The sequence below is a fragment of the Contarinia nasturtii genome, unplaced genomic scaffold, assembly GCF_009176525.2.
Source record: "Contarinia nasturtii isolate CC-2019 unplaced genomic scaffold, AAFC_CNas_1.1 Cnas_scaffold_414, whole genome shotgun sequence".
NCBI classification, from domain to species: domain Eukaryota; kingdom Metazoa; phylum Arthropoda; class Insecta; order Diptera; family Cecidomyiidae; genus Contarinia; species Contarinia nasturtii.
This window is the reverse complement of record NW_022197768.1, coordinates 5,438,426-5,460,664: the sequence shown is the minus strand read 5'-3', so window position 1 is coordinate 5,460,664 and position 22,239 is coordinate 5,438,426. Positions and strand designations below refer to the sequence as shown.

General features: G+C 33.9%; 1 protein-coding gene across 3 annotated transcripts; it reads right to left on the bottom strand.

Annotated features, from left to right (window-relative positions):
* Window positions 1–1,755: 1,755 nt before the first annotated feature.
* On the bottom strand, window positions 1,756–21,328 carry LOC116338440 (muscle M-line assembly protein unc-89). 3 transcript variants are annotated; one of them, XM_031763692.1, is made up of 17 exons: window positions 20,404–21,328; window positions 15,888–15,980; window positions 14,118–15,794; window positions 13,391–13,567; window positions 12,502–13,260; window positions 12,040–12,231; window positions 10,829–11,945; window positions 10,369–10,565; window positions 8,031–9,747; window positions 7,755–7,961; window positions 7,534–7,688; window positions 5,831–6,958; window positions 4,384–5,488; window positions 3,779–4,135; window positions 2,768–2,880; window positions 2,243–2,423; window positions 1,756–2,151 (listed from the first exon to the last, which is right to left on the bottom strand). In XM_031763692.1, exons 1-17 carry the CDS (start codon window positions 20,572–20,574, stop codon window positions 2,048–2,050), a joined length of 9,450 nt encoding a protein of 3,149 aa, XP_031619552.1. In that variant the 5' UTR covers window positions 20,575–21,328; the 3' UTR covers window positions 1,756–2,047. The 3 variants fall into 3 exon arrangements, with proteins under 3 accessions (XP_031619552.1, XP_031619553.1, XP_031619555.1); XM_031763693.1 differs by lacking the exon at window positions 3,779–4,135; XM_031763695.1 differs by lacking the exon at window positions 5,831–6,958.
* Between the last annotated feature and the right edge of the window lie 911 nt (window positions 21,329–22,239).

The following is a 22,239-nucleotide window of genomic DNA, read 5'->3' as shown; positions in this document are numbered from 1 at the left end:
AAAAAAAGAGAAACGAGTTTTTGCATTCATTGAATTTGTTAGAGAGGACTGAAAAAAATATGAATACATGATGAGTGTTAAGGAATTTATACATGCTATTCCCCCCCCCCACTCGTACAACCAACGATTAAAGACACATCGATTGATTTCAACATGGTAGCCCATTCATATCTGGTCAGTTTGAAAACAAAAACTAGAGTACTCGATCGTGAAACGATAGCTATTATTAGATAGTAGGGACATTTATGTTTCTTCTTGTGTGTTGACTGTGAATACACAATAAATCGCTTCTGCTTTTGTTCTAAAAACAACGAAATTTACACGGTACATTAGGAAAAAGGGCAAATACGATTGTTGAAATGTTCAACATTTTTAAAACAAAATCTACTTCTACATAGATGAATTTCAAGTGTAGTTTGGTATTTGTTGTAACGCGCCATCACTAATGTAAAATTAATTGAATAAATTCAAATCTTTGTGATAAAAAAAATGGAAAAAGTAGTTGTTGATTCTATAGAAAATGATGTAATATTTTTAGGTGATTCTCATATTTCATCATATCACAATTCAAAAATAGGCAACTTTTCATCCAGCAATAACAAAAACATGCATAAATTGCTGTTCAACGATTGAGGTCCGAGCATTATGAGCACATCGGACTAAATGACCTGTTTAGCGTGGTTTATACCGACTACCAAAATAAAAACGAAAAACAACTCTTGAGACTTTTAAAAATTTCCGATTCAAAGTTGTTTTTAACACGGTTTGGATTGAAGTACTCATAGAGCCACCAGAAGAGAAAAAAAAAACCGAATTAAAAGCCACCATCACATTCAGTTTATTCTTGAACATTCTACTTAACGCCAGACAAAACAAAAATTTGACAAATAGTCATTTATTAGATAGAAAAGTGAATTAAAAAAGAAAACATCGCAAGCACCTCAAATCAAAAACGGGTTATTCGTCATTTGCATTTTAGTCAACGTACTAATTCTTAACTGCCCAATGTACACATTTGATTTATTGTAAACTATGCAATGTTGACTATGTCGACTAAAAATAGGCGATGGTTGCTCGTATCAAAATTCGTTTGCTGATTTACAAGTGCAATTCGCAAAAATTACAAAACATCGAAATATATGATGGCTCCAAACCATCAAAATGTCAAACATTAATATCGCTAACGATTATTTTCACGTTCCATGGTTTATTTTCCCCCATTTTTTTTCTTCTTTTTTAAAATCATTAAGCGATTCAGCTATAGAAATTCGATTCGAATACAGAAACAAATATCATGAAAATAGAACGATATTCATGTTTTGGCACACTGACAATGATACGCTGATGATTATGTTTCTATTTTTAAAAATCAACAAGTTCCTTTTTCATCGAATTCCACATCACTTTTATGAATGTAATACATTGATTTGATTGTTGTTGAAGTATTTTATCGTGCACTTTTGCTGTGCGATCGCCCGTACACATCGGTTTGTTCAAATTTCGAACTCAAATTTATTTGACTGAATTATGTTGGTCATCACTTCCGGTGTTCGCATTTGAATATCGACCATTGCGAATGTTTAACTTACAAGCGATAGATGGCAGCGTTGTTCACTCATTCAAAGCTCTGAATACAACAACTTTTATTGAAAAGTAAAACAATGTTTTGTTAAAGTATACGTTTATTTTGAAACAGTTGAAAATATTTAAAAATTACCAAATATTTCATTTTCTCATTAAACATCGTTTTTTTGTGTGTATTATTATAACAAATTAAAATGTAAAACCATTGAAAGCAGAAAGAGTGAAAGCAATGCGAGTCAAAGATTTAGCAAACATTTCGAACATAACGTTTAAACTAAAATCTAAAAAAAATCTGTCACTAGTTCTACATTTCGTCCATTGTTTAATATATTTTGTTCTTAAAATTAATTTTAAGCAAATTATTCCACATGGATCGTTGCATCTGTTATAAATGGGAAGTAGAAAATATGTGAACTATCATTTCGATTCGATTTGATGAACAAGCGAACGAATGACTATGAATCTATTTTCGGATTCCCCAAATTTCGTTGTTGACAAGAAGTTCAGCTGAGGTCACTACAGATCCCACTGCATTTGTTGCTTTTGCTTGGTATAGACCGGAATCACCTGAAATAGAATCGAAATATTACAATACCTGTGCATTAACAAAGAATATTAAAAAAAAAAAACAAAGAAACAAAAGTGTCGTTTCATTTACTCGGAACCGTTTCGGGAATGGTTAGGCGACAAACACCATTTCGAAATTCAATAAAATATTTGCCATTTTGGATGGGAACATCGTTACGATACCATTCCACGCATGGATGAGGGGGTTCGCACTGTACAATACATTCAAATCTTGCTGTATGTCCACTGAGCACAGCTATATTTCTTAGAGGCTGAAATTAAATGGATTAAATCAGACATTAGGTTTGAGCTATGGATATAGCGGCTGCTATTTCATAGCCGCTATTCATAGGCGCTATTTAATTCGTGTGCTGTTTGTTACACCGAGTAGGAATAGCCTACTATTCTTTTGTACATTTGAATGTGAGTAGGAGAGAGATGTAGAAAATAACGCACAATATGCATAAATGCATTAAAACGAGATAAATAGTGCCTATGAATAGCGCCTATGAAATAGCAGCCGCTATATCCATAGCTCAAACCTAATGTCTGGATTAAATATACATTTGATGAATTTATGATGAATAAAATAATAAAAGAAATCATCAAAACCCACCGCCACAAATAAAGGCGCATATTTTGGTAATTTCACTTGATCGTGCTGTGATGCACCCACTATCGTGTAATTCGTCTCAATCGGTGTATAAACTCGTTGTTCTTTCACCATTTCTATAAAAATTGTATGAAATTTAATGTAGTTTTTTCTTAATTTCAAATGTTACATTCTCCAACATTTTTAACATAATAAATTTATTGAACAATACACAGATTGCACATGCATTTTCCAAACAAAAAACGTGTACAGATACAAAAATGACAATGACTTACGTGATTATTCCCATAGCTCAAAATCCATGCAATAAAATGAATGAAGAAGGTTCTCGAACCACACACATGTACACACACACACAATTGTATAGACATCATTGCACACAACCGATAAACATAGCTATTAAAACCAATCGTGGCGAAAAATTCGTCTGTTAAATCAGCAAGAAGGAACATGCAAAATGTCTAGATTAGTTAGAACACGTTACGCACACACTTTAAGCCTTAAATTATTGATTAATTTTCATTAGTTGCATTTTTCACTTTATACCCGATGAATATCTTCTTATAACTTCACTTGGATCAAAACTTCTTTTAATGGCATGAAGCAAAGAATGGTCGAATGATAATTAAGTTGAAAACACATCGAACATCGATTAAATATATGAGATGAAAATGTTTTTTTTTTTTTAACTTAGTCCATCACATTTTCGAGCTCAATTAGCGTCAAATTACCGAGCATTTATTTGAACTATTTAAATAGTCATTTTTGAGTGTTTTTCGTTAGAGTGCTTGACTTAGATGCTATAGTTCCAATGTATGCTCTGAGAAATTCAAATATTTTGTGCACTATGCTTATTTTATAGAGAAAAAAAATTAAAAGCCGTTGTCGCGTGTGTATTCTTATAAATCTAAAAATACAACATCAATATCATTACAACATCAATAATAGCGAAGCAAGAATTGTAACAAAAACTAATATATTAACTCTTCGCTATAGCTATAAAAAACTATGCACCTTTTCGCGGTAAATGGTGTTTTATCCCCGGCGAATGAAGTTCATCGATATTGAATGAAACGGTTTGTTGATTTTTGCCAAGTAACTTTCTTCTATTCTTTGTTCGCATGATATCTTGAATATTATTCTTATTTCCTTGTCTCCACATATTATATTTGATGGTATTTTCATGTGTAACTGGTATATCGATCGCTCCAGCTGAATTATGTAAAAATTGTTTGGCAATTGGCTGAGAATATTTACTGTTACCGCCGCCAATATATTTTCTACCTTCACCCGGAAATAGGATGCCGAACTCGTAGCCAAAGTCATATTTAAAGTAAATTAGACCTGTATCTTCATCTACACATTTCGTACCTAATAACAATGGTTGATGTCGTATTTATTTAAATAATAAATGTTGTTTCATTGTTGAAAACCAACCAAAAATGTATGACACATGAATGATTCACCTTTTGTTTTATTTATATTTATTATGGAGAGTGTTAAAAATCTCATTGAAATGTAATTTATCCAAAACTTTTAATGAAGATGAAAACCATGCAAAAACCCTTTTTTATGGCATTTTTTATATTATTTGGTGAAAAAAAGTATTACCAACTTACCGTATTGAGATGCTCTACATTCTTCATGGTATGATTGAGACGGTGATCGCATGCGACTATATTTTGGCGTTGAATGTGTAATGTTGATATCATCCTGACTAGATGTTCCAAGATTCGTGCTACTTTTCTTTTTCGAACGGAATCGATCCAATGTTTGCGTTTTAAATTGATTTTGTTGTTGACTTGAATAATTCGGGCTTGATGGATGAATTTTAATTTGACTGGGCATTTCAACAGTGTTTACGTCAAATTCCATTGGTGTTAAAATTCGTTCAAAATAATGTTTCGGAACGCTAGAAGATCGACCGGGTGTTGGAGGTGAAACATGTCGATAGTGCAAATTTTCCAGTTCGATTGGATTCGGTGTCCATAATGGTCGGATTTTCATCGACTCAATTTCACTGTCATAGTCACTCTCACGAAATTCGCCGGGAACGAATTTTGTTGGAGTTGGTGGTGGGCGGTATTTTTGTCGGCTCGGAGTTGGCGAAACTGTGAATGGAAATGGTTCAAACGATTTTTCAACAGTGCTTTGTGAATGCTGCTGCTGCTGTTGTTGTTGTTGTTGATCATATGTAATAATTTTTCTGGTCGAAGACATATTCACGATACGTTGAGTACTTTCGGTGGCTTCTCGTATTTCCATCGTACTACTACTTTCTGCAGCAACATTCTTTTGGTTGTGATATGGTGTTCCGGTTGTGGCTGTATAAAATTGTGTTGATTTTACTAAATCCGATGCAAATGGTTTCGATTGATAACGAGCGGAAACTGGTTTCGGTTTCAACACCTGAACATCACGTGTAAATTGTTCACTGGTCGACGTAAATCGTTGTGGCTTTTCAAAAGCACTTGGTGATATAGGAGACGGACCCACCGATGATCGACCCATTGTTGGTGTTAGAATTGGTTTAATTGATCGATATCGTGGTGATTCAGCGTCAGATTCACAGCCAGGCCGCCACAATGGATGAATTTTTTGATTTGAATCTCTTCCCGAATCACTTTCTTTGAATCTAACCGAACTTGATCGGTACTCATCATTCACTTGATTCTCCATGGTTGTAAATGAAACATTCGAACAAACTGACGTATTGAATTGATTCTGTAAAATAAAATTTATTATAGAGAGATTAGATAATATATGTATTATTTGTTGCGAAAAAAAACAATGCATGCAATTTACAAAATTTAGCATCGAACAGTTTAAATCACATATAATTAGCATAAGTTAATGGAATTAAATAAAACTACAATTAAGCTAAGTTATCAATCTAATTTGGTTAACCAGCAATGATGAATAAAGGTGAACAAAGGTAAAATTAAAAACAATGGAATCAAATTGTTCGGACATGAATATTATTAGCTTATGTTGATTTAATTTTATTACGAGTTATGGATTTACATCACGCTAACAATATTTCACACGAAAACACATAGATCAAACCTTTTTAGGAGCTTGTGTTGGTGAAGGAACTTGGTCAAAAGTATTTCTTTGTAAAGGTTTATTATGTTCATGGAAAGTGTGTTTGATCTGATTAAAATCTTTATTTTGTTCGATCATTTCCGGTTGTGACGTTTGTTTCATGATGCTATGCTTAGACGATTCAAACGATTCACTTGAAACCGTATGCAATGATGGTGGTATAATTCGAACTGAATGTGGTACCACTTTTGATGGTCCTTTTTCCAATTCCCGTTCCAAACTCTTTTCCATTCGTTCGACAATTGATGGTTTTCTTTCGGTTGTTAAACGTGGCGCAAAACAAAATTCCGGCTCCTCGCCACGTTGTAAATTTAACGGTTGTTCTTGTACAGAAATATCCTTGAACTTTTGATATCCATTCACACTTGGTGTAACATGTTTAACTAAAGCTGGAGCTTTCAAGTCATAACCGTTGGACATGCGGCTCTGTTCATATTCATACATTTTATTCGAAATTTTGTCCAGAGTGTCTTTGATTGAGTTTGGTGTACAAGTTCCATTTAATTGATACGATGGTATAGACGTTTCTTTTTCCATATGGTATTGATCAATTGAAGTCTCATTCGATGTATTCCATACAGGGATCGATTTAAAAACTGGTTGTTCTTGCTTGCATTGTTCGAGTGTTTTAATACGCTGTGATACACTAGAATATTTCGATTGAGCTTCAGGCTTTTCTTCAACAAAATTGTTTTCACTTCGAATGACTGGTATTTTAGTTGACGCATCCTTTTCTAATGTTGTGTATCGGATATTTTCAAATGTTTTAGTGGCAACCGAATGATCTTGTTCAGTGTGACCAAATTGTTTTTGTGGTATGGATACTACATCGGTGGGGGGTTTGATTTGACTGTCAAATATTTCTTTTGATTCAAATGGTCTTGGTGATGGTCGTGGTGATGGATTAAATTCAATGTCGGGAAGTGGTGATTTATGTTCCATTCGCATTGTTGTTTCAGTTATTCGACATGTTTGAGTGTGAATGGTTTGTTCGCTGGATCCATGCGTGTTGGACTGTGTAATGGAGTCAGTTTGCGAGGAATGATATGATTTGGGTAAAATGGTGGGCGTATTTATTTCATTTGCCGCCTTTTTATTTGTGTTTAATAATCGTTTAATAGAAGAGTTTTTTTTTAGTAAAATGAATAGAAAATATTTTCAAAAATACAAAATTGATTGTGGTAATAGCTGTTTTTGACTCTATTTATCGTTTTCAACAACATCTACCACAATCGTTTTGTGAAACAAAACATAAAGTGTGCGAAACACTTTTACAAAGAGAATTATATCGATACTACGTGTTGTATTTTACGTTGCGAAATCGAAATCGTATTTGCAGACATTTCTACTAGAGACTATTCATTTCTAAACTCAAATATCATAGGTGTTGACGAGATTTTTCGATTTACTGCGGATTTTTGCTGAAAGAAAATCTTTCGATTTGCTGGGGAACACTAGATAAAATTTATTCTAACGCAGACCCCATCTGCCCCTCAAAATAAAAAATTCCCTTCAACACTTATGTACTCGAGTACTCAGGAACCATAAATTGCTATTTTAGAAATTCATTTTTTTTTAAATTTTCAAATTGCTCTGAGCTATGTGCTTTTGAGATTTTCGATTTTCGCTCGGTGAATTGAAATCAAACATACAAAAATACGTACTCTGTGTTCATCAACATTCTCGACAGCAACTGTTTTTACAATGTCAGTCATTTGTTCGGGTGTCGGTTCTAAAATTATAAAATCAGCAATGCTTTGTGTTTCTCCAGCATCATTTACAGCTTTACACATGTATGTACCGGAATCTTGTTTACACACTGTAATGATACAATTAACACACTTTGAAAATCGTTTATATTCACCAGTTGATTGCGTTCAGTTACCTTTCTCAAAGATAAGTGTATGACAATTTCCGCTTGAAATAATTTTGTGTGCCGAAATATTGGCGTCGTCTAATGGTTTACCATCCTTATACCATGTAATATTTGGTTGTGGTGTACCAGACACTTCTATATCCATTAGTACACGGTCTCCATTTTTGGCCACTTTTGCTTGCAATCGATGTCCGAAAACCGGTGGAAAAATAGTTTCTATAAAATGAAAAAAATAAATGATTCAACTCTCATAATATAATCGATTTATAACAATCATTCACTAACTTTTTACAACAACATCGGCTGTGTTAAGTGCGTTTCCAATAGGATTAGTAAGACTGCAAGAATATCGGCCTGCATCAGCGGTGGTAACATTTTGTAGTGTAATTATTATGCGATTATTTTTGCAGGAAATGGTGACATTTTCTTTTTCACAAAGTGGAACTCCATTTTTGGTCAATTCAATGTTTGGTGCTGGGAAACCGTCAATAACCGCCTCCAATATCATATTGCAACCTTGTTCTATAATTTTACCGATGAATGGTGAAATAAATCTTGGGGCTGTTTCTCTTTTTGCGGTTTTTGGGAATAGATTTTCGCCAGGTTGAACCAATTTTGTTTGTGAGATGGTACTTTTCTTCAGTTCGGTAATTCCATTAGCATCAATATTGATTGGCTTTTCAATCTGCCCGATTGATGCATCGGCAGTTATCGTCACTGTTGGCGCACCATTTTGAAACGATGTAATTTGTGACGTATGTGTCGATATTGTTGATTGTTTCTTTATGGTAACATTTGAACAGCTTGTATCGTATTCCTGTGTATAGAGTTCAGTTTGTTGTGATGACAATGGCGTTAGCTTAGTTGATAGTGGCGTCGAATCTGGAACTAAGGTCAAATAAGCTGAGCACATTTCTCTATGGAAATCATTTTCTGCTGCGCATGAAATCTTTCCAATTGTTTCATTGCTGATCGCTGGAATTGTCAATACCTGTCGATCACCACTGGTTGATGGTAAAAAGTTTGAACCTTGAACGGGCCTATCGTTAAACAACCAACGAATTTTCGGTTTTGGTTTCCCAGCAACGATACATTCAAATTTGACTGAGTCACCAATGGATGCGTGTTTATCGGTGAATTTCTCCTTAAAATCAAGAAAATGATGTAATTCTTCACTTTTGACTTGTTTATCTAGCAACGATTCGGACGTATTTATCGATTTTACAATTAAATGTGAAAAACATTTCGCTTCACCAAGTGAATTTATTGCTTGTACAGTATACACTCCTTTGTCATCGATTGAAACATTTTTCAAAATTAGTTTTGCTTTTCCATCGTCCGGACTGTATGCGAATTGAATTCGATCAGTTTCAATAATTTCATTGTTGCTCAGAAACCATTTGATTGTCGGTTTCGGTTGGCCAACCACCATGCACTCCAAATGAATTGTTTCACCTTCGTTTGCTAAAATGTCACACAAAAGGTGCTCGAATCGTGGTGCAAATCCATCGCATATGTTGGTGATTGCATTTGCTGCACTTCGTTTGGCTGGATCGGTTTCATTTAGAGATTCAATTGTTAATTTACACGTGCTAGATGCTTCACCAGCCGAATTGATAGCAACTACTTTGTACACACCCATATCTTCAAGATATGCCTCTTGGATGAACAATGAACAACGATCACCGCGAAATAGGAGTTGCACATCCGATGATTCTTTTACCGGTTTATTTTCGTGATACCAAATCACTTCAGGTTCGGGTAAGCCACTAATTTCACATTGCAATTGCACTGATTTTCCTTCAATGGCACGCACATCCTTCAATGGAAGCAATACCGTTGGTTTTTTTAATGTTTCCGTTTCCATGGTCATTTCTAAATGTACGTCACACGATGTATACGCAATGCCTGCAATATTCTTAGCACACAGTGTATAAGTTCCAACGTCTTTTGATTGAGCTTCGCTTATTAACAACTTGACTCGATCGAAGTCGTGCTGCAACTGTCGACAAAAAAATAAATTTTACAGTAAATTTTTATTGAAGATTATTCAAACAGTGTTTTTCCGTTTATTTTTTTTTTTTGTTCTTCCATGTTTATATGTGCCGAGTGATCGCGTTTAAGTAGCAATCATCCCAAACATGTCTATGTATGCAAACAAATTGCTCAATAAACGTACAAAAATAAACGAAAAAGAGTTTAATCTTTAACATGTACATCTTTAAGTCAACGCCATTAAAACATATTTAAATTTATTCGTTAGGATAAGTTTTCATTTTGCGTTAAAATGAGTCGTAAATATAGCTCATATTTGTGTGTTCATGTTCAGTGAGATAGAGCGAGAGAGATAAAACGAGCGTCATATTCCACCATAAAGTTTGAGGTAAACGCACGCTCGCTCCTTAGGAGAAGAAAAAAAAAACACACGAAAAAAAAGTTGACTAATAGAAGACATGCCAAACAAAAAATGAAGATGACGCGACAGACCATAATCTTTGAAACAATTATCTGCGCTATTTAAAACAAGCTTACACTTATTTAAAAATAAACTTGTGAAAAAAATAGTATTTGTAAAATGATAAAAAAGAAAACGTTTTCTACATAAATGTTTGTCTTCACTTACTTTCATTCGATCACTTATTAGAAGCGGTTTGCCATTAAATTTCCAGTAAATGTTCGGCTTTGGTTCTCCAACTAATTCACACTCCATTACAATCGGTTGACCAACGGAAGCCGTTAAATTTCTCAACGGCGTCCGAAATTCGGGTCTAACATGGTGAATCTGTTGTTGATGCGATTGCAATATACTGTCGGATTCAGCTGTTCATTCAATTATAAAAGAATAAGCCAAGTTAATAAATAAAATGTTTGTTTATTTGATTTTTCGTTGATCGTCATTTTCCATTTGCAAACTGAATAAATTTAACCCAGATTCAAATTGAAAAATCAAAAGACACCATTTGAAAATAGAATGGGTAAACATTTCGGTTTCATGTATTATTTGAAATTTGCCAAAAAATGAAAACTAATATGAAAATGAATGCGCACATCATATAAACACATCTGTATAAACTTGAACTAACCGTTTTTAACGACTGAATCAGTGGTAACAGTAAGTATGGCCGAACATTGATCGACGCCTAAAATATTCTTAGCAATCGCTGTGTATGTGCCAGCATCATCAATCGTTAAATCGTCGATGCGTAAAATCGCTTCGCCGTTATTATAAGAAATATTATATCGTGGCGATACATCGATGCATATGTCATTTTTAAACCATTGGACAGTTGGCAATGGTGTGCCACCGACAAAACAACGCCACATCAACGATGAACCCGCTGATGTTTTGCAATTTGTTAACGGATTCACAAAATTCGGTGGATAAAGCATTTCAACTTGTTCATTTGGTTGAATAATTAGTTTGGCCGTTGTTTCATGCGATCCCATATGATTTTTGGCACGACAACTGAATATTGCCGAATCACCACCAACAGTTCGCTCAATGGCTAAAGTGCAAAGGCCGTTTTCATTACGAATCACATAGTTTGATTGATTTGTAATTGGATCACCATCTTTAAACCACTCAATAATTGTTGATGGACTAAATTTTTGTAGTTGACACATAAAATGACACCGTTCACCTTCCTGAACGGTAACATCACAAAGGTGACGAATAAAACGTGGTGCCTCCTCTAACAAAAGCACTTGTCGTGTTTCAGTCACTTTTACGTCCAGCAATTGTTGCTGGTGCTGCTGCTGCTGTAGCGTTTGATGCAGTTGCTTTGAAACAAAATCTACCACTTCATCAGAGGTTTCAATTGGTTTGATTTGTTGTTGTTGTTGTTGTTGTTGCTTTTGAATCTCTTGATTTCGTCGATACTCCTCGGCGGCTGCCACTTTTAATCGTTCCTCCTCCACTAATTGTTCGCCCAAGGAATTCAATTGATTTTTCGTCGAGAAAAATGATTGAAATAATTCAATATTTTCGCTGTACTTTTCAATAGTCTTATCGAAACCATAAACCATTTTGGAGAGCGTTGCCAAATCTTTTAGCAACTCAAGTTGCCGTGACTCATGATCCGAAATATATCGATCAATTTTATTGATCAATTCATTTGTTTCATTTGAACTTTTCGCAAATACCGTTGCATTGATGATTGTTTGCAAATATTCCCTATGCTCTCGATGTAGACAATCGATCTGCGCATGTGAATGAAATGGAAGAAAAAAGAGCACATTTTTAAATTACAAGTTCAAACGATCGTAAATAAAATATAAATCAAAACGGAATTACTTGTTCGTTCACTGTAAAATATTGTTTCATATTTTCAATATTTCGCTCTAGTTCGTTAGCTTGTCGCTTAAGATCGTTCCAATAACGTTTCAATTCACTTATTGAATTTTGTATAAATGGTTTTGCGTTGCTGTTGTTATTGCACACATTTTCAGATGTGTTGATGAATTTATCAATTCGTTGATCTAGAACCTGTGGTTGAGGTTGAAATCGTCCGAAATGAAAGAAAAACAAAATATTTAATAATCAATTAGGAAATCCATATAAAAATAGAAAGTCGAACATTTGAAATGAAGTCAATTAATTGAATCAATCAGTGTGTCTTCAATGCAACGGAGTGATCAGTGCTGTTATTTAAAAAAAAAACAGTATGTGTAGCAATGCAATTCGATGATTATGTCATACTCCTTACTTGAACGACAGACACTTTTGATGTCGTAGTTTTTTTTTTTCAGTGCTCACCTGAATAACTTGTTCGTAACTTTTGTAGCTAATGTAATTCGTATTGGAAGTTAATAAAGTCTGTTTAAGTTGTTCCTCTGAATTGTTTAGCTGGTTTTTCAGACGATCAATTTCTTCAAAAATTGATTTGAAATTTGTTTTGAATCGTTCAACGTCTCCTTCGCTCCTTAGATTCTCGATTAATGCCGAGTTTTTCGTGTCAAATTCGTCTTTCACAATGTCCAACAATGAGTTTACAACGTTTATATCATGGTCTTTGGTTTCGAATGGCTCTTGTTTGTTGATTTGTGCAATAAGTCGATCTCTCTGCTCGAATAAAATTCGCAATTCGCTTTGAAACTTATTGGAAAATTGCTCATTTTCGGTAATCTTTGTGTCGATATTTTTTGAATCGGAGGCCAGCGATGCTTGTTTGAAGTACAATTCAAGTGAGTTCTTTGCTGTAATTAAACTTTCAATAAAATCGACAATTCCATCGATTAAATTTTGAAAATCATTTTTTATGGATGCCAACTTATTGACAATTGCATTTAGATTTCTCAACACTTGTGTCACTTTGTCAATGGTCTTGTCATCCTTCGGTTGTAATGCTGCCGTCGTTTGAATATGATGAGTTATTTCGATCTGTGCCTTCTCTATATCGGCCAAAAATAAATGTAATTTATCGTGTAAAAATGATTTGAGTGTGGTCAAATCCGTGGTTTGTTTGATTAAAATTGGATACAGTTGTGCATCTAACTTCGATGCGGAAATTAAAGACTGTCAGAATAAAAGTGAAAAAAAAAAATCAACAACACATTTCAAAAAAATACACTTTTCAATTTAATTTAATTATTTTTTTTTTCTTCTCAATCCAGTAAGTGATTAGTTTGTGAATGTTCACACTCACCAGTTCATTTTTGGACATAATTTTCTGTAGAATTTCCTCAATTTCCCGTCGTTCGCGTATTATTGTGGTCCACTTTTCCCAACTTTCAGTAATACCGAGTTGCCGCAAACTGAAATCCGTCAAAATCTGTTCAACGCACTTACGTGTCGTTTGCCTCTCAAGAGTGTCGTCGACAACCTATTACATAAATAGATTTTAGTCCTAAGGTTTAAACATGTGCGATGAGCGCATTAATTTTATCTGGAGAATAAATGCGCATTTCGTAAGCCGACAACAGACATGAAAACGAACACATATACGTTCGATATATGCTGATTAGTAGTTGAGAATAATAAACCAAACATGTTTGTCTCTTTCAAAATCGAGATGATGGTTTTGTTTCATTTCGATTTGTATTTCAGATTCTAAAATACTAAGAAGAGTGAGCGAACACAAATGAAAGTGAGAGTGGCGATTAGCCATACATAGAAAGTGTCGAACCGAAATGCACGTAGATCGCACTTTATCGTTGAATAAGCATCGCGCACTAAAAGATGCCATAGATTTGCCTCACTTCAACTAATATGGCGATGGTCTTTGAAAGAAGCCCTTCCCTGTGCTATTTTTGTGACAAGCTCAGTATACAGTGAATTTCCTTTTGATTTGTATGTTTGTGAAAGTGCATACATAAAAATGGTTAGATGCGATATTTTTAGCACACAATTCTACAAACGATCAAACTACTTACCATTGAAATATGTTCAACGAAACTGTTTCCATCCTCTTTTAATTGTGTGTACGCGGTGCAGATTTTGGCCCAAAGTTCATCCATTTGGCTCAGCTTTGATTGTTCGGGTGACGATTGTAAAATTTGCTCAACACATTTGAACATTTCGGCCAGCTTTTCAGCCAATTGCAAGAATTTTATGAAATTCGTTGAAAGATCAACACGATTTTCGACAATCGTTTTGATAACATCCCATGAATCGCGTAACGCCTGAACTCTTTTATCCACCTCATCGCGTTCATCTTTATCGATTGCTTCAAGGATTTGGCTTGTGTCTGATAGCAAGCGATTAATTTGTGTTCCCTTAATTTCTAAATCGGACAACATTTGATGATTCAATTGAAGAAATAATGTACCGTCATGCAACGTTTTGCCCATCGAATTATTTGAACTGAGAAATGCTTTATTTACCGACACAAGCCAAGCTGATATACTATTACACGTTTCGTAGAATTCATTTAGTGTTTGAGTGATTTTGATGTAGTCTAAATTATATTGTGAATAAAGCTCTTCCAAATAGATTCGACGATTTTCAATTTCAACAATGGTCTTTTCAACGCCAAATGCTTCTGGATTGGATCGTCCAATGCGATCTAATAAAGCGTAGCCAAGACGTAGTGGCTCTTCAACAAGTGCAGATGTATCGTTTATCAAGCGTGTCAACGTACATTTTTCAAGCAATCTCTCTTTGATCAAATGCGATGATTCAGACTCCAATTGTCGTAGAGAGGTTAATGATTTTTCGGCTTTTTCAAAGAACAATGAAATCTTCGATAATAGTTCTTCATAATTATCCAATTCTTCGACTAATTCAGTGCATTCATTTAGGAACATGTACGCCGTATTATTGCTATTGTTATCGAAACGACAGACATTCGATAGTTTTTCAGTTGATCTTGTTATTTTCAATGCACGATCGCGTATTACGATCGCTTCATTCTTCCAAGCGACTACCTCAGCATGTGCATTGCTTGCACTCACCTCTGAGTCTAATTGGTGCTTGCGATTGTCGTAAATTTCTCTTAAATTTCGCGTTTGTTTTTGTAATTCATTTATATCACGGATTAGCATTGCAAAGGCTAAGCATTGCTCCAATTGTGTTTTTCTACTTTGCCATGCTTGTTCTAAATCATTGCGTCGATCATGTAATTGTTCAAGCCATAACTCAACTAAAGCCATTGATTTCTTAATTTCAACTTTAATGCTGTCTGGTCTTGAGTCACATTGACCGCCCATCGCTGTTTCTCTTAACGCTGCTAATAGTTCGTTGCCTTCTTTCAATGTTACCATCACCGATGCCAGCACATCGATACGCAGTTGCTTGAATTTATTCAAAAAATCCTGTATCGCATCAATTTCATTCGGTAACATTGTGTCGCGACATGCCACTTCAAGTGATGACATTTTACCCAAACAAATGGCAATTTTCTCATGAAAATTTGCATTTATATTCAATACATGACGACGCTGTTCAAAAATTCGTAACAAATCTTGCCATGCAATATTCAATGATTGTTCCATTGCTTCCAGTAATTTTGGATTCGCTTTTTTATCGGCAATTAATTTTTCGGCTTTAACAACAAATTCATCAATTGGCGTTCGTTGCGTTTGTAATTTTCGATGGACGATCTCATGATCCTGTTTATGATTTACAAATAACCAGAAACATTGTTCATATTTTTGATAGAAAATACATAATAAATCTAGTAATAAATTCATATTAAAGCTTACCCGTTGCATTTCAACCGTTTCATCAATATTTGCACCCAGAAAATTTAACTTTGGCGTAATCTCAACAACTTTCACATACATACTATTTTTAGTCTGTTGAAAAAAAAAGAAAAAAAAACAAATAAATAAAATAGAAAAACACATTTCATATGAAACGTCATAATATATATATATATATGCACATATATATATTCCAAATTCTATATCAATAAAATTAGCAACAATGCATATATGCCACTTTTATCGCAAATTGCGGTTTGCCATTTTCTCTCGGCTAGCCTGTGTTTGTCTCTCATGACTCATGTTCAATCTGCTATGAATCTATATTTGACTATTGCAGACCGACCAACGTGAATACATACATTTGAATATATTCAATATACTGTATAGTATATAATAACTGCGAAAAACAAAATGAATTACGCATACAATTCGGTTTTTGATGTGGCAAACATGAACATATTAGTTGTTATTTATAGATTTTCTCTCGACCAATTTTTCTACACGCATTTTCTTTTCAACCCGATTCACAAGAATGTTTTGCTTCGGCTAAATTGCTTTTCAATTGCTCGCTGATACATGTACACATGTAAGATCAAAAATCAGGAAGGAAAAAAAACTGTTCGGTTGTTCTAAGTCAACGTATTGAATCCAATAAATTAAGTCACTCAAAAGTTTGCAAATCACTCATCATGCCCAATACAATGCTCGTATCGAACAGTTTGGCTCATATTCATATCTAAATTAATATATGTACCGAAAGTATCATTTATCAAGAGTCTCAGTTTCCAACAGTAAACATTATGAAATTTTGAATAATTTTCGGAATGAATTCGTAAACTGGTTGTATGATTCGCTCATTATTTATTATTATGGATGATAAAAAAAATTGATGAAGAAAAAACAAATGGCTTGGGTAACCAAAGATTTAGTATCGAAAGTGAAACCAAAGTTTTGTATTAAGCACATGAAAGACGTAGACAAATATATTTCACAATTGGGTAAGAAAAGTTTATTTGTATACACATTCAAATCTATGTCAATTAGTAACAATTTTTTTTTCTTCTTTTTCACAAGTTAATAAAATCTTGGTGCGCGCCAACATTACGATTTCACTAACAATATAAAAGGTATCAATATGATGCAAATGAATTCGCTTTGCTTCAGTCAATCATAAAAATCAAGTGGGAACAGGCACGTACAGTGTACAATGTGCACTGTGCAGAACATAGTTTTGTCGTAATGTTAATAAATAAATAAAAAAAAATGTTCAATCTAATCAATGAAATCTCCACAGATGTATTCTCTTGAGGTGCATGCCAATTATACAAACGATTCAATTTGCCAGTTAAAAACGAATCGTTGTGAATCTTCTTCTATCTGCACAATTTTACCAAGCGGAATGAGAAACATTTTTTTTTTCGAAATATGCTTTGAATATATCATAAATGTATAACAAACTTCTTTTTTTTGCAATTGGAAAGCGTAAAAGGATCACTGTACGAAACGAACATCTTATTCCCATTTATTTTATTTATTTAAATTTAAATGCACACTACGTATGAGCACACGGTATACATTATGCTTTAACTGTAAACACATGGTTTTTCGAATGTTGAACCAAAAGAGGTAAGAGCAGTATGTTTATGTAAATCATTGACAAGAGAAAAAAAATTATTTCCAAACTCAAAACACTCCAGCCAACTGGATAGTGGCTGCTCTTAGGTAGTTAGGCGATTTCCAATAGTAGCTGGTTACCATTGCAACGATTGAATGGTTTTGCTGCATATGCGCTCATCCAATAGCAATGCTGGTGAATGGCAGCAACTGTCCACTTTGCTCGATCCTAGATCTGATTATTTCTAATTTTCAAAGTCTATCGTACCAAATTTATTTGTAATATTTGAATGTTATTGCTTGAAATCAAGTCAATGATCGCCACCAAAAACTCTATTAAATATATGTCAGCTCTGTTTTTTTTTGCAACTAGTTCTAGTTTCAATTTATTTTAATTAGCTTATTTGAAAATTCGTTTTCTTTGCAGTTAATAATAATAATGGGCACACTTGGTTCCCATCATCATTGCAAATAAATATAATGTATAACATACATTCATTTGTGCACAACGAGGACGCTTTTGATTTCGATGAACATCCTAATTCAAACGACACATGCTGGAAAACTAGAAAAACCAAATATATTTCATTGATGTCGAGCATACCATAGTCAAGTATGATGTCAGTAACTTGTTTTAACTCAACATATGGAAGATAAAAGATATTGTAAACAGTGTGCATTACTGGATGAGCCAGATGAGCAACTCAAAAGCGATATTGCTCAGAAAATGTGAATTAAAAAACAAAATATTTATTTATCAATGTTTACCGTAGTAATTTCGTGAAACATACATTCAATGCACACAATTTGGGCGCAATGTCGGAAACAAATCAACATTTATTCTTTTGAAACTTGGTTCATCAACAATTCAAATAAAATGATAAGCCAAAGCTATTACCAAAATATATGTTGATTTCGATGAAATTCGATGAAATGTCAAATTGAATGCAGCATAACCGTTTTGGATATTGATTCGTAGTACAAATTTCAAGTGTTCGCCATCGAACATTGGTTGCATCAATCAAAGCGAATGCTGAAATTTAAGCGAGAGTGTCAAGTACCATTTCGATTTGAATGTTCAAAAATAAAAATATGTGTTGTTTTCTAACTCGACTTTTACTTTTACTTTCGTAATAAATCTCAAAATCGATTGAAGAATTCTTTTTTTGTCAGTGTTATTAGGCCTTTTCATTGGAAAATGTTGCATTCATGAGTTTATAGCGCATTTTGCTAAATATGAGGAAAATGTGCATTTCTCATATTGGACCGCACCCAAATGGTGTCAAAAATGACGACGGTTATCATTGTCAGTGTCATATATATTGTCTACAATGGTTTTTTCGACTGTCACCGTAGACATAGTCAGTGTGAGCAACGGTGGTACATATGCACAATGCCCCAGGTACAAAACGAACTAAACCTCATTGGGCACATATTTTTAATGATGTGATGCGAATTTCAGTTTAATGTTTACAATTTGAATTCGGTTTAAGTTTCAATTTTTTCATCTAATTTGTTTTGAGCGAAATATTTGCGCCAACTTTTCAACTACTTCATACCGCGTTTTTTTTGCTGGATACAGTTTTTTTTCTATCCTAAATCACTTCAATTCTATCTCGAACTTTTTTATTTTATGGTTGACGAAGAAACTAATTACCGTGACTAGCAAAATAATAAAACATATCTTAATTTAAAAATATTCTTGGCTTTTTTTGTTTTAACTACAACTGATGTGAGACAAATTAAGACCAATAGTAAAAAGAATTTTGTTGATACATTTGAATTTTTTTTACATTTTTCCCTGGATAGAGTATGCTTCTTTTGATTGGACATACGGATATACATTCATTTAACGAAAATTACTGTTATTTTTATGATGCCCATAAATATTTATATAGATCCAATATTACTGTGAACAGGCTGTGCGTAACAATCACAATAACCCGCTTTTTTCAATTCACATTTCACTTCAACATGTTTAAAAGTGGCGATTTTCATTTTGTATCAACACAAATGTCGAATGAAAATGTTTCAAGTATGCGTAGTTTTTCTCGATTTTTATAGTTGGTAACATTAAATTTATACTACCGAGCGGCCGAAAATAGAATTTTTTCGGCCGTTGAACACGAAAAAAAAGGAGAAATAATGTGTATTAAAACACGGGTACCAATTTCTGTTGTATGATTTGAAATTAGTACAAAAACAATACCAACAAATTGAAATCCACTGATTTAATTTTCATTCACACTCTCTTCGCATTCAATTTTCTTGATTATCAACTGCAAATATAAGCGTTGTTGATGTCATCAATTTAGTATGGCTGTAATCATTCGGTCACCATGGAAATGGAATTCGTATGTTGTGCTTTGCGATGCTAACTTACGAGTATGTATTCCAATATTTTAACATATTTCGCAAAGGCCACATAAAAATGTATTGTATTAAGAGTTGACTTTAATCTGTTGTTTGGAAAGATTTTTGCATTTTTATTTTTGTGCATAGCATCGTTTTACATTTACACGTGTGCATACTCACACACTCTTAAAGATCATCAGCAAAAATATTTGCCATAAAATATTTCTTCAAGTTCCCGGTTTTGCATGGAAAGAACACATCATCAAGACAACAAAAAAAAATTGAAGAAGAGGTACCGAGAAGAACATGGCACGATTCGGATTCAAATGCAACCGATATTATTTGCAAAAAAAAAAAGAAAAACAAGCAAAAACGCACATAAAAAAATGTGAAGAAGACGACGACGTCGAGTAAGGAGTTGATAATTTATTATAAGGCGATATTTAATGGGCTATATTCGAAAACAGATAAATAACGAAATAAAAAAAGCAATCCAGAGAGAAGGAACGCACCAAATGATCATGCACATTTTTTAAGAATTTACCTGTAAAAGTCCAACGACGATTTGTATTGGATGACTTTGTAAGATTATTGTGCTGATCGTGGTTGCCGTTTCGGTTGTTGCAGGTGAGGTCGTTGATGTTGATACTGATGCAGCGCGATCGTATTCGGTGTCCATCGCATCATTTCTACTGTTATTCGTTGAAGAATCCATTTTCTCCAGTTCGTTTTTTCTTCTTCGTTTGAATTTGTATTTTTTTTATTAAAGGAGAACACAAAATGTATAAATTTATGTGTGCCGTTAATTCAATGCTTTCTGTTCGCTTGTTTAAATTCTTCTCTAGTCTTAAGATATTAGAACAATTGCATAGTTTGTTGTTAGATTATTGCAATTACGAAGAAGTTTCAAACTTTTCGAAATACCACCGGATCCGATGAAGTTTTTGATTTATTTATTTATTAAATTAGAGCACACACACATATCACCGACTGTCATCGAACGCACATCTCCATTGGATGCTTGATAAAAAAAATTATCAACAATTCGACGATTTGCGGTTCGTTGCAGTTTATATAACACTTTATTTTCTTCTTCAATAGATAACACTTCTTAAACGTATTTTTTTATATTTGTTTCGTGTTGAATAAACATGAATATAACGACTAGTACATTTGTTAATTCCTTTACATACGTTAATTGATTAATTAGTATCTATTGATTTGATGCGAATATTTCACAAAATTCTCGTTTTGGCTGCACTACACCATGAACAAAACAAATGAATGTGGAATTGGCCAGAGCGTCACAATTTTATAGGATGCGAATGTGATTGATCAAAAGCTGTGTGACTATTGATTTATTTTTCGTTAAATTTTCTTGTCGAAATATGCACGCGTTTGTCTGATTTGATTGGTTTATTAAATCAGTAACACGCGAACAAACACCGCCACATATTCGATGCGTTTCAAGAGATACAGCAGACTGAGGTTTCGTTGAATATAAGAAAACATTCGATGCGTATCAGAGATCCAAGACGCGTACCGAAAGAAGTTGTTTTTGCTGTGTGTTTGTTGACGTTTTTGCTCGTCTTCTATTTCATTTTTGCCGCTGATATTGTTGTTGTTACTTATATTCAAGTGAACATACACAGGCACGATTGCCTGAACATGTGTTCATATGTGGTGAACACAGTCATACACATCGAAACATTTGCACCATGCACAGACCAACCGATCACTGTATAAGACGCGTACGATACAAGTTTGATTACAACAACTACCATTCCCTCATGATCATAAACGAAACGATAATATTATACGTTTCACCGTGTGTCTATTGCTTTCTTACTTACTCGATTGCGCAACCGATATTTGTATATATTCACTCTGCTGTGGTGCTTACATTCAGTATTCAGATTCTGTTGTTATCGTACCTCATTCGCGAACACTCAGCGAACAATATTTCTATGTATCAGTATGCCATGGATATTTTGTTTCGTTGCCAATGTGTGAAATACTAATGCTGGATTTGTACTATGTTACAAATGCTAAACCACAATCTATTTACGTGCATGCGATGTGTGGTTTACAATTTGCCAATATCACAGGCATCAGGTCTCACATTTTACTTTTTGGCACATATTCTAGATACATATTTCATACAAAACGTACGACCAACAAACATCGATGAAATATCGTTTGCCAAAAATACATCATCACCGCGAATATAGAAATGACAAGAGGACAAAATTGAATAGTTTTATTTCAAATAGTCGATTATAACTCAGATATGAAATATTTGCACGAAAGTTTAAATTAATTCTGATTCGAATCGGAAATCATTTGAAAGTAAAAAAAATGAAAGAGTTTTAATAAGTCT